This window comes from Gymnoscopelus microlampas, assembly GCF_963454915.1.
Source record: "Gymnoscopelus microlampas genome assembly, chromosome: 19".
In the NCBI taxonomy this organism is placed as follows: Eukaryota; Metazoa; Chordata; class Actinopteri; order Myctophiformes; family Myctophidae; genus Gymnoscopelus; species Gymnoscopelus microlampas.
In genome coordinates, this window is record NC_139956.1 from 38,101,981 (window position 1) to 38,115,829 (window position 13,849).

Below are 13,849 nucleotides of genomic sequence, written 5' to 3' on the forward strand. Positions count from 1 at the left end.
TACAGCCTCTAGAGGGAGGTAGGGAGCCCAAGAGCCCAGTAGCCCAGAGCTCTGCTGTAGCCAATAATGTAGTCTGGCAGTTGTTTTCTTTGGCAGGGTATACCGGGTATATACCCTGTATACCTGTATACCCTGTATACCCTGTATACGTGTATACAGGGTAGCACATTTCCAAAGTGACAATTTAAGGACTTTTAAAGGAATAGTTTACTCGAAAAACAACATATTTTCGATCAATTACACATTTGATGACCGGCTGTATTTCCGGTAGGAGACGTCTTCTACCGGATACATTAGCGTCTTTCCGCCGGTAATCAAATTATTGGCTCAGGAATGTGACAAAAACAAAAAAATATCCATGTATTCAAGGCTTCATTCATGGGGTGTGTAATTGATAGAGAATAAGTCATTTTTTTGGGTGAACTACTCCTTTAAGACCTTTTTAATACCTCTAAAATGAAAAATACAATTTAAAAAACGAATAAGACCATTACTACGTCAAAAGTAACCAACACACTATATTATAAAACATTGTCAAATATTACGTAAGAAAGAGGCAAACATTTTGAAAATAGCCGATCATAACACCGGCCTCACATTGCGAGGCGTTGTAAGCTTGTAGATCAGCTATTTTCACAATATCTGTGGCACTGAGAAACTAAATGTAATGCCTCAACTCCTAAAATTCCAAGTGCTTGTCAGGGTGGGGGGTCCCCAGTTCAAATATGGTTATTTTGGGGGGTCACAGCCTGAAAAGTTTGTGAACCCATAACCCATATTCCTGGGTATAACTGAGATCACCTTCCCAGACCAGACATAAAGATCCTGTACCTGATGGCAAGGAGGTAAATTAATATGTATTTAGAGGATGTATGGGGGATACAGTGTTTGAGTTGATAAAATGTTTAAAAAAATGTTGCGTTGAACTACAAGCGTTGGGCTTGTAGATCAGCTATTTTCAAATAGCCTATATATATATAGTATTAAAGTGGTTAACAGATTTTTATTTATTTTTAAATGGGTTTATTAGACAAACAAACACCCACTTGAAATTCCTCAACCAGTAGAATGAGGCAGATTCCAGTCTCATACAGTAAAATGTACTTTTGTACACATGTTTTTCTCATACTTGCAAATAAATTATAATTACTTATCAGGTTTTTTGGTTCCAAAATGAATTTTATTTTCATGACAAATTTCATGGTAGTGTAGTAGTACTAGTAGAGTAGGTGTCACACAAACGGTGGATATTTAATTTGGAAAAAAATCTCCAAACTGTCATCCTGTGTCGTCTTCATACACATTGGTCGCTGGGCAGGTGTTTATGGTCAGGATTCCAGGTATTGTTGCCGAAGCACTCTGCAGCCTTCCTGTCACACTCGCAGATAAACATCTCACATTCGTTGTTTTTGCCTGAGGATGGAAAAGTAAAATCCTCTGTTAATTCAGAATATAGAAATGTGGTCAATATACAGTACAGTATATATATATATACGTATATATAATATCACTCATAGCACCTTTAACCAAAACAATATCACTTACAGCACCTAAAAGAATCCGAACAGTTGCTCAGACAGACAGGTAAACATATATTTCACACTATGAGCCAGGGCCAATCTTTAAACAGTGGTTAGTTTACCCTCCACTACCTTTCTGGGAGGCAGTTTATCATAGATAGGGAATTATAAATTAACTGTAGAGCGATACGCTGGGGTCGACAGAGACCATGGATTTCAAAAGTAGTATGTCACTGTCACTGAGGATATCATCTAGTCAGTGTCTGTGGCAACACTTTAATGTTCAAGAAATGTATACAGTAAAGGCCCATTTATACTCCTGTTCACATTTAGTGTATTTACTTTTCATAACTTGGAAAGTTATGAAAATAAAGTTTTCCAAGGACACAATAAACTTTGTTTTGGTGTGTGAAACCTTGCACATACGCTCTTACCTTGCCATAGGAAAAACTAAATTGCGAACGGTAATATATCCATGGAACTTTAGGTTAATAATGTAAACAAGACCAGTCTCAACCTTTTCTGGATCAGGGCCCACTTGGAAATCTTGAAAGTGTTCCTGGCCCACCCATCTGACCACTAACACGGCTGTCGTGTTAAGTGGTCAGATGGGTGGGCCGCGAGCATTTTCAGTGTTTATGTTGATGGTCAATCAATCAATTGAGTTGAAAAATGGAAACACATTTTTCAAGATTTTAAAGAAAAAATATCATGACATTTTGTTACATGAAGCATAGCGTTAGTTCATGCAGGACACGGAAGTCGTGCACGCCAAAGCTGTAACCAGCAGTCAGTCAGCTGATGTGAACATCAGCTTTCTATTCCCCATTCACAGCCCAGCTGGTCATTACATCACACACTCATTATCCAATCACAGCTCATGCTTGAGCAAAGAGGTTCCTATAAATATGGCTTCATATTCTCTAGGTCTTTCTTGGTTGCTGAACCAATGCATTTTGCTAGCTGCTGCGAGCTTCATCTGCTGCTCATCTGCTGCTCATCTACTGCTTTGTGCGCTGCTCTATGATATTTTGGTGCTATATGAGATGAGTCTGCTTATGATGCTGACTTTACCACTGCTACAGCAGCAATGCTTCTTCTATTATTGCTGCCAAACACTAATGTGCTCATAGCTTAAGCGAATAGCATGCTTGCTGCCATGTAGAAATTAGGAATTGTTTGTAGCACAAAGCTAATACAGCATGCTTGCTGCCCAGACAGTAGAAGCTTGATTTGTTTGTAGGCTACTCTCTTCACCATGTGGTAAGTTGAATTGTTTGTAGCTTAAAGCTAACATAGCATGCTGCTGCATTTAGAAGTTTGTTTGTTATACAGCACTGCACAGTTAACATGGCATGCTTGCTTCCCATGTGGAAAGCTTCAATTGTTTGTAGCTTAAAGCTAACATAGCATGCTGCTGCATTTAGAAGCTTGGTTGTTATACAGCACTGCACAGTTAACATAGCATGCTTGCTTCCCATGTGGAAAGCTTCAATTGTTTGTAGCTTAAAGCTAACATAGCATGCATGCTGCCATGTGTTTAGAAGCTGTGTTGTTATACAGCAATGCTCAGTTAACATAGCTTGCTTCCCATGTGGAAAGCTTCAATTATTTGTAGCTAAAAGCTAACATAGCATGCTGCTGCATGTAGAATATTTGTTGTTATACAGAACTGCACAGTTAACATGGCATGCTTCCTTCCCATGTGGAAGCTTGAATTGTTTGTAGCTAAAGCTAACATAACATGTGGAAAGCTTGAATTGTTTATAGCTTAAAGGTAACATAGCATGTGGAAAGCTCGAATTGTTTGTAGCTTAAAGCTAACAGCATGCTTGCTGCCATGTAAAAACTTTGATTTGTTTGTACAGCGCTGCAAAGTTAACACAGCAGCTTGCTCCCCATGTAGGCTACTTCCTTTTATTCCCAGCAGAAGACATTTCAGTGGTTTTAAAGAGCTTTAATCAGGTAATGAAACGTGGCTATTTTAGCATTTTATGGCTTCAGGTATAGGAATATATGGAGCTACATTTTTGGGCCGAAAGTTTGATTTTTCCAAAATAAGTACTGCTTCTAAGTTCTAATGCTGTTCTGCTGAGGCACTCTTGACTCTGGGAATACCCACAATACATGGTGCAGTACCATCTAGTTGGCTGAAGCTTCAAGCAGAGCTTCCAACAGTTGTAGTGCTCTGCTAGCACAAATGCTTTTATAATATGTTTATACTTATCAAAGCTGTCGTAGACAATCTGTGTGCAACGGGGCATAATATAAGACAAGAAGTCAAAATTTAGACATGTATTCAAGTCAGGAAAGGAAATCACAGCATGTGTATCAAATCAGTGTTGCCATGTCTGCTTATTATAAGCGACTTTGGGATTGTGTTCTGTTAAGTCACTAGCAAATATGATTACTAAACAGGGTTCATGTGAAGGAACCCCATATTCATATGTAATCATGGTACAAAAAATGTTTAATATTCTAAACACTTGTTTTGCGACTTGTTTTATAGACTTGGCGCTTGTTTTTCTTACAATCTGGCAACACGCCGTGGTGGTGTCACGTGACTACTCCTTGGGAGTAATCAGGAAGTCTCATACAATACAGCATGCATCTTGGGTATTGTAGTCTATGCAACTGACACAGTCATATCATGGTCAATTCAGTTCAATGCTACCGTGTGAGAATAAGGTGAAGGCAAGGGTGTTTTCTTTCTTAACTGGTCATGTGCAGGCATTATGGCAGTGTAACTGTCATGTTAAATAAGGTACACAACTATCATGTCATGTTAAATAAGGTACACAACTATCATGTCATGTTAAATTAGGTACACAACTATCAGGGGATATTCAAGTTAATATAATCCACTCAGTGAAGCTGTTATTTCTGCATTCCTGTTCTATTCACTTAATTTATCGCTCAAGTTCAGGTAACTATTATGTGGGTGGATTAGTTTGCAGATGCTTAAATATATAATTACTTCATGGTGGATTTAAAGTCTTGTGAAATGGGGCGATTGCTTCAATTGTAGTGGGTTGTCCTCCAGGGGGTGCCATTTAGAGGGCAAGCAAAGGTTAATCTGATTCTCTGCTGCTTCAATTCTATCAGCTTATGACTTAGATGCAGGGAGCGGATTCATAGTGCATTGAATTAATTGCATGTTACTTCACTTTTAGCTAACCATGTCATTGTAAAGGGATATTCATTGCTTGAATTCACACTGCTTCTGTTTTGTTTATGAGCGACTGCTATTATGGTGATCCAAGGCTTTTGATGGCATGACCTTCTTTCCATCACGGATGCCGGGAAGGTTCAGGTTGGGTTGCTGTTAGTTCTAAAAGTGTGAGATACTGATTCTACTACTAAAAAGCTACTTATACTTGCTGCTAACATTACAGCTATAAATCATGCTTTGGCTAAATGCTGCTACTATTTTATCGTGCTACTCATTCTACTGCAGTTGAGCTGCTACTACTATGATGAGGATACTAATGTTAATCATGCTACAGGAAAAAGGTTACTGCTACATAGTAACATAGTGTCAGCAGTGGGCAGACAGAGGGAGTCCTGCTGACTGAGGCACGTTATCTAGTGCATTGCTTATTTCTCACAAAAATATTTTCAGATGCATACTTTGTCGGTTTAAGTACTAAAGGAAGTGCGCACCGTCTGGCCACATCTCGAGTTGGACAAAAAACACAGCAGGTGAAAGGCGGAAATCATATAATAGTCATTATTCATTGCAAGGATAAAGGGGGTTTACTTGTCTCTGACTCATACAGGTGCTGCTGGGTTAAGTTTCATTGGATGGTTGCAGAAAGAAGAAAACTTATGATGATAATTGCAATTTAAAATAATTGCTTATTGCAAACAAAGTCTTAAAGATGCATTGCGGTCTGCTTATTGCAAACGGTACAGCTACAGTACTCTTCAGCTGCTTGATTCCAGCATTCACAATGAAGCAGCAGGTTGCCGGTCTGCAGCCATGAACGCTACTACGTTCACCATGAGTGAATGAGATAATCCAGCTGTTTGCTTACAGATCTCCACAGCGTCCAGACGAGAAGGCTTGCATGCTTGCTCTTGTGTGTGTCTTTCCAAAAGTTCATCTAGGTGGTGTTCTGCATGCTTGTGGAACTTGAAGCTTTTGTGGATCGCTATCTACGTATCTGAGATTGACATCAGGCATAAGTATGCTGCTGAAAGTGTTGGCTGGGTTCCACTGCACTGATTTGGGTAGTATGATTCTGTTTTGTATTGCATTTCTTCATCTGTGCGTGATGGGTAAGGTCCGCAGTATGCTTACTGCTGCATATAGTTATTACATTTTACACTTTTAATTTAGTTTAGCTTGATGAATTCATTTCTGAGGTCTGCAGCATGCTGCTGCTACACATAGTTTCACACTTTTGTAGGATGAACTTAACATCTTAAACTCTTAAACACTGTAAATCAGACAGGGGGGGGAAGGTGCAAACGTCATAATTTCTAACCCTAACCCTAACTAAAACCATGTTTTGTCTCTGTTCTCCATGATCCAGTATCTGCAAAGACGTCCTCTGGCGAGGCAAGACTAATGTTCTTCCTGACCGACAAGGGAAAGCCAGGGTCATGGTTCACGGCCCGGCTCTGTCTCCTCTACAAAAGATGTGGACTGCTGCGCAGCTGTATACCTCTCACTCATTTCCGCATTGCATTGGTGCAGCTACATTGGTCTAGGCTTAAACTTGAAGTTGCTCAAAAAGCAATGAGTGGCATGTACTGTATGAGGAGACGGTTAAATAGAGTCTGCATTCAAAAGTGGTTGGCAATGGCATGGGTTCATTCTGATGAAGATAGTTGACTTTTACGGATGCATGCTTGCATCCCTCTTATCTGAGCGGATAGGGAGTTACAGCACGCTGCTGTTACACACATATGTTATTAATCAGTGGTGATTACAGGGGCGTTCCGTTGCTAGGGGCAACCAAGGAATCTCAACCCTATAGTACACTTTCTGGTTAAGTAGGCTACACTCCTGAAGTACAGGATCAACATGGCTGTTGAACACACACATAGTGTATATATACGTCATTAATTGTAGGATGACCTCGTTTTAAGATGCATGCTTGCATTCTTTTAGTATAGCTTAACAATCAAATGCTGAGGTCCACAGCAAGCTGCTGTTACACATAGTTAGTACACTTTATTTATCATGAATGATAAACATTAGTTATCATTCATCATAGGATGACCTCATATACATATATATATTTATATATATCAGATTTCTTTAAAAAGAAATAGAATGTCCTTTTCGAATCCTATTCGCGGTGCAACATAGCAGTGGGCATCGCTTTACGATACCGTCTAGGACTCCTGAGTTCAGGAATCAACAGGTTTCTGCATTCATCAGGCCTGTTGAACACATAGTCTTAAGATGCATGCTTGCATTTGTTTAGTTTAGCTTAACAATCAAATGCTGAGGAACTCCTGAAGCTCAGGAATCAACAGGGCTGTTGAACACACAAATGCATGCTTGCATTTAAAGCACTCCTGAAGTACAGGATCAACATGGCTGTTGAACACACACAGTATATATCTCATTAATTGTAGGATGACCTCATTTTAAGATGCATGCTTGCATTCTTTTAGTATAGCTTAATAATTAAATGCTGAGGTCCACAGCAAGCTTGCTGTGACACATAGTCTCTTATCACATAATTTGTAGAATGACTTCAGGATGCGTGCGCATTCTATTTTAAGTCAGTAGCAGGTTTGCTACTTCACATAATATAGTATGACTGATTAAGGCGTTTTTTAGGCTTGGCGTTGGCTTCCGTGTGTTGGGGGGGAATTCTGTTATGCACTCTCTGAGTAGCCTAGCTGCCGCTTGGCTGAAACCAGAGAGTATGCATTTATTGGTTTTGGGGGATTTGCTAAAGCATTCTCTGAATATATGCTTAGCAGGCTGCTTCGACAAAATTCAGTGAATATTCTCCCAAGAGTGGAGCTTTAACGCCAAGCTTAACTGTATTCCATTTGTGGCAATAAATGGTTCTTTATCTACTAAGACGAGAGTGTTTCTGATTGAAATGAAGCATAGCGTTAGTTCATGCAGGACACGGAAGTCGTGCACGCCAAAGCTGTAACCAGCAGTCAGTCAGCTGATGTGAACATCAGCTTTCTATTCCCCATTCACAGCCCAGCTGGTCATTACATCACACACTCATTATCCAATCACAGCTCATGCTTGAGCAAAGAGGTTCCTATAAATATGGCTTCATATTCTCTAGGTCTTTCTTGGTTGCTGAACCAATGCATTTTGCTAGCTCCTCCTCCACCCCAGCCTCCACCTTTTGATTAGAGTCTGCCATAGGCTCAAATACTTGTGATTATCATGTATATCTGCTTTGTTTAGAGTCTGGCTTAGGCTCAAATACTTGTGGTTATCATGTATATCTGCTGTTTAAAATCTTGCTAGGCTCAAATACTTGTGTTTATCATGTATATATGCTAATTCTAACTAATATGTTAATGTATTGCTTATTGTTGTCATTGTATCCCTATGGGGGATTTGCTAAAGCATTCTCTGAATATATGCTTAGCAGGCTGCTTCGACAAAATTCAGTGAATATTCTCCCAAGAGTGGAGCTTTAACGCCAAGCTTAACTGTATTCCATTTGTGGCAATAAATGGTTCTTTATCTACTAAGACGAGAGTGTTTCTGATTGAAATTATTTTTTTATCAATGTTATGATGTTATCAATAAAATCTTAGCGTTTGCCAATTATTTTGGGGCTCGCGTGCAATATCCTCATGGAGGTTGAGAATCGCTGAACAAGACGTATTTTACTATGGGACTCAGCCTCAGCTCAACTAACTGAACTAAAAATTAACATTAACAAGAGTTTTTTTGTTGTTTTTTACAGCAAGAATGTGTCAAATAAATAGTAATCTCTCAAGAACAGATTCAGAGCTGAGTGAAAAATGCTGGGGTCGCTGTTTTTCCTTTTTATTTGACCTGGGATGCCAGAATGAATAAATAGGGACCAGTTCAAGTGTGGCCTACTTACTTAGACAGGTTGGCTTCCTATCGTGGTCGCAGCTCCAGCGGTAGTACTCGATGTAAGGGTGGTCAATGAAGTACCAGCACTTAGGATGCCGCTGAGCATCATTGTAACAATGGTCATGTACCTGACAGCACCTACATTTCAACAAAAGAGACAAATTTGTAACAACAATAGTCATGCACTAGTCTCGCATAGCCAGACTCTCCACAGCTCCCCCTACTGTCGGGTAGGCGGAGCTGTGGAAGAGTCTGGCTATAGGAGACTAGTCATGCACCTGACAGCACATGAATGTCAAAGAAAGAGACAAAATTGAGACTTCTGAATCTGAATCAGCTCACTGGCCAAGAATGTTCACACAGATGTATTGTCTGATGCACCTGGTGCAGTGGTGTGAAGCAGGGCTCGCCAAGTACCAAACTTTTTCTAAGCCATTAGATGGTGGGCCACAAGAACACAATCGATGGCTAATTTAGGACCTGGAACTTTACGACCTTATGTACAATTGTTATAAAAGTTAATAAATAAAGATGTGTGTGGTAAAACAATTGATAGAAATGCGTGTGGAATCAAACGTTACAGGTGCATACAGAAATGCTTAATGCGTAATCTTTTTGTGCAGGCCTCATCCTTGAATGTGGCACTTACAGAATATTTATAGTTCATCAAAAAGTTTCAAAAGAACATTTTATCTGGAGACAAGGAGTCACACTCCTTTTTGAACAAGAGATCTTTCATGGTTTAAGGTCTCTTAGAATGGAGAGAAACAATGTATAATTTAAGGCATGTGAAACAAAGCTTTGGTTTGTTTTTTTAAACGTATGAAGTTTTGAATCCAAAAGTCTCAAAGAGGAAAGTTGACAGTGAAAACATAACATTCAAAGAATGGAAAATATAATGTTAATCTTACTCGGTTTCATCAATGCAAAGCTATCGCTGTCCATATCCTACCTGGACCGTCAGCCATTGTAAATTATTTTGGCCAGAGATTATCGCTAGCGGGGCAATTCTGGCCCTCGACCCACCTTTTGCCTACCACTGGGTAAAGTAAGATTTACTCTATTTGAGGTACTTTTACTTAACTTGACAACAGTTTGAGAACCACTGTTGTAGGCTGTTCATCACTTTGTGGTGGTGAGAGGGCACTGACCTGTCCAGTCCGTCCACGGGGGTCCCGGAGCCCCCCCAACCACAGTAGCAGCCATAGTCAGTATAGTCAAAGATGGGCGAGCTGTCCGGCATCACACACAGTATCATCTCTCTAAACGACCACAGGCACTTCTGATCAAATGCCTGGGCTGGAACAGCACAAAACACACAGACGTTTACCATTTATAACTCTAAACCTGAAACTGAAAATAGCCGATCTACAAGCTCACCACCACTTGTAGATTGGCTATTTTTGGTGCGCAACTAAGTATAACACAGGCATAACTCCAAACTCCAACCCCTTAACCTAACCTCTTGCTTGATTCTAATCCTAACCTGAATATTTTCCTAATTGTAAGCCAAACTCTAAAATTATAATTTGTTTTAACCATAAAACAACTATTTATCTTGTGAGGACCAGACCAGCACATTTGTCCTCATAATGTCTATTTCTCAAATTCTACTACTAATTCTATTACTTGTGGGGACATATGGACATATGGATAAATATGGTAATACAAGTAAACACACACAATTAAATATCCCCACATGAATGCATATACAGTACACTCAAACAGACACACATATTGAATGTATGAATGAATTTCCTGTAATATCTATAGTTCATATGACCACCATGCTTGTATAATAGTCAAACAAGTCATGGTCAGCAAGTACTGCACTTAAGCACATTTTTAGCGGTGCCAACCGCTCTCAACTTGACTTTGTCCGTATGTCCGTCCGTCCGTATCAGCACGGGATGATGAGCACGGGATTTTACACAGCTATAACTCCAGTTTGCAGCATGCCACCAAGTAAAAATATGGTATGTGGACTTAGACCACCAATAGGGACGAGCATGAATTGCTGAAGTTAGCAAAGAGGGGTCCAGGGACCCCCAGCGTATGTTATGTTTGTCCGTCCGTGGAAGCACGGGATGAGCACGGGATTTCAAACAGCTATAACTCAAGTTTGCAGCATGCCACCAAGTCCAAATATGGCATATGGACTTAGACCACCAATAGGGACGAGCCTGAATTGCTGAAGTTATCAAAGAGGAGTCCAGGGACCCCCAGCGTATGTTATGTCCGTCCGTCCGTGGAAGCACGGGATGAGCACGGGATTTCAAACAGCTATAACTCCAGTTTGCAGCATGCCACCAAGTCCAAATATGGTATGTGGACTTAGACCACCAATAGGGACGAGCATGAATTGCTGAAGTTATCAAAGAGGGGTCCAGGGACCCCCAAGCACGGGATGATCACGGGATTTTAAACAGCTATAACTCCAGTTTGCAGCATGCCACCAAGTCCAAATATGGTATGTGGACTTACACCACCAATAGGGACGAGCATGAATTGCTGAAGTTAGCAAAGAGGGGTCCAGGGACCCCCAGCGTATGTTATGTTTGTCCGTCCGTGGAAGCACGGGATGAGCACGGGATTTCAAACAGCTATAACTCAAGTTTGCAGCATGCCACCAAGTCCAAATATGGCATATGGACTTAGACCACCAATAGGGACGAGCATGAATTGCTGAAGTTATCAAAGAGGAGTCCAGGGACCCCCAGCGTATGTTATGTCCGTCCGTCCGTGGAAGCACGGGATGAGCACGGGATTTCAAACAGCTATAACTCCAGTTTGCAGCATGCCACCAAGTCCAAATATGGTATGTGGACTTAGACCACCAATAGGGACGAGCATGAATTGCTGAAGTTATCAAAGAGGGGTCCAGGGACCCCCAAGCACGGGATGAGCACGGGATTTTAAACAGCTATAACTCCAGTTTGCAGCATGCCACCAAGTCCAAATTTGGTATGTGGACTTTAAACAGGCATAAGTCAAGTTCACAGCATGCTAGGGAGTACAAATTTTGTACATGGACTAAAACCACCAATAGGGACGAACTGTAATTACTAAAGCCCCGCCCCCTCTGTCTGCCCATTGGCTGGGCTTTAAACAGCCATCATTCCAGTTTGCAGCATGCTACCAAGTAAAAATTTGGTAAGTGGACTCAGACCACCAATAGGGACGAACTGAAATGAGTTAAGCCCCGCCCCACAGGCACCGCTTCCTTCACACAGGGTGTGATTTTATGCTATACTTATGGTACTTCACTTCATTATTTCCAGTGATGGACAGTAACTATATCTACTTGAGTATTGTACTTAAGTCAAATGTGTGAGTATCTGCACAATATTTGCCTCTGAGATGTAGTGGAGTAGAAGTGAAAGTATTGAAAATGGGAAATACTCCAGTAAAGTAAAAATACCTTAAAAGTGTACTTAAGTACAGTACTTGAGTACATGTACTCAGTTACTTTACACAACTGCAGGCGCGCAAGGCTCTACTCTATCTCTCTTTCACTCACACAAAAGGCAGAGAAGTATGCGCTGAGTGACTCAATGAGTCTGACAAATAAACCAGAACACCCATATCTCAAGTCAATGTCTAAGATTTTGGGAATGAGAAGAGGTTCATTTATTTTCAAATGTCTACAGGTTTACTGAATGTTTACAGGGTTTTCCTTTTTGTCAATTTCATTTCTATGTTTTGTGTTTTTATAGGCTTTGTAGTGGTTCTACATGCAAGTCATTAAGGTGGTGTATAGAGATTTACAATGTCCTATAAATGTGTTGTGAAAACATTACAACAACGCATTGATACTAACATTTGCTTTTACTTTTGAATACGTAAGTCTTTTAAAAAGCATGTACTTTTGAATACGTAAGTATTGCTTTTACTTGTATTTCAGTAATACACCAATCATTTATATTTTTCAATACTTTATACTTCTACTCCACTACATCTCAGAGGCGAATATTGTACTTTACAAGTAACTTTTCAGATTTAGATTATTAATACTAAACATACATTAACCAAACCAATGAAGCCCTATTTTTTACTTTGGCTGTTCAAAAGCCAATCTATAAGCTCACAATGCCTTGCATTGATTTTGACAAATTGTGAAAACCTTTGAAAAAGAATGTGTAAAATCTATAGTTCACATGACCACCATGCTTGTAGTCATGAGCAACAACATTTGTAAGGTGCTACTCACCAATAGAGAGGGCTAAAGCCACAAGAAACAAGCTCTGTAGGGTCTTCATGTTGTGAGTGGGCAGACGGTCAGCCGGAGATGGAGCTCTTCAAATCCTGGGAGCGCTTCCTTTTTTAAATATCTCTTATAAATAAGAGTTAAGTTATAATAAGTTATAAATAACTCGAAACGAACAAATGAGTGGGGCAGTGTGAATTAACACAGGATTGACCCTGGCAGCATATCAATGATACACGTGTGTTACCTGTTTATTAAGCTACTACGATTTTTCAACCACATCTAATGAGACAAGACATCAGTTGAATGAGTTTGGGAATGAATTGCAGTAAAGTGAAGAAAGGGAACTTGGAGAGACACTTTCTGACAAACCATATATCATTTGACTAGGCTTTTCCAGCAGAAACTGACAAAAAGGAACTGAAATCTCAGCCATATCACCATACATGGAACTGGATAGCGCTCTCTCATCATTATTCTACTCTATAAGTATTTGTCTCGTCAGCAAGAACTGCTCAGTGATGGCGAAGAAAGAGAAAATGCGGAAAAACCACACATCATTTGACTGGACATTCCCAGCAGACAGAGAACTGAGAAAAATGAATAAACAAAGGAACTGGAATTTCAACGATTGCCATATAAAAATATCAAGTCAAATGCAATCAGTATGTTAGTAATAAAATAATGTTTGTATTATTGTTTGATGTGCATTACACTTTGTTTTCATAATTATACATAATTCAATTATTTACTTATTCTCTTTGCATTATTTGAATTAGGGGTCTATAATAAGGCAGTGGCTAAATAGATATCATGCTCACATTGAAACTGTTGGGGCACAGAGGGGGCCCTTAACCTTCTTGAATTGGCACTCACGTCACAAATGTGTTTCGTTGTGAGCTTGTAGATCGTTTTCCGAATATATAATGGCTTTGTATTTGTGGCACTAATGTTTATGCAGACGTACACATCTAATAGTTTTAACATGTGTAGCAGACTGGCATAGACACTATAGCACATTACGAGTCCTAGTTTACATTTAGCGCTAGTTATTTGGGTTTCTGGTAAAAATATTGA

At 39.9% G+C, this 13,849-nt stretch overlaps 1 protein-coding gene across 1 annotated transcript; it reads right to left on the minus strand.

The window, feature by feature from the left end:
* Positions 1-1,188: 1,188 nt before the first annotated feature.
* LOC311035508 (phospholipase A2, minor isoenzyme-like) lies at positions 1,189-13,026 on the minus strand. Its single transcript, XM_084043768.1, has 4 exons — positions 12,776-13,026; positions 9,717-9,864; positions 8,573-8,703; positions 1,189-1,413 (listed from the first exon to the last, which is right to left on the minus strand). Exons 1-4 carry the CDS (start codon positions 12,822-12,824, stop codon positions 1,295-1,297), a joined length of 447 nt encoding a protein of 148 aa, XP_083899894.1. The 5' UTR covers positions 12,825-13,026; the 3' UTR covers positions 1,189-1,294.
* Between the last annotated feature and the right edge of the window lie 823 nt (positions 13,027-13,849).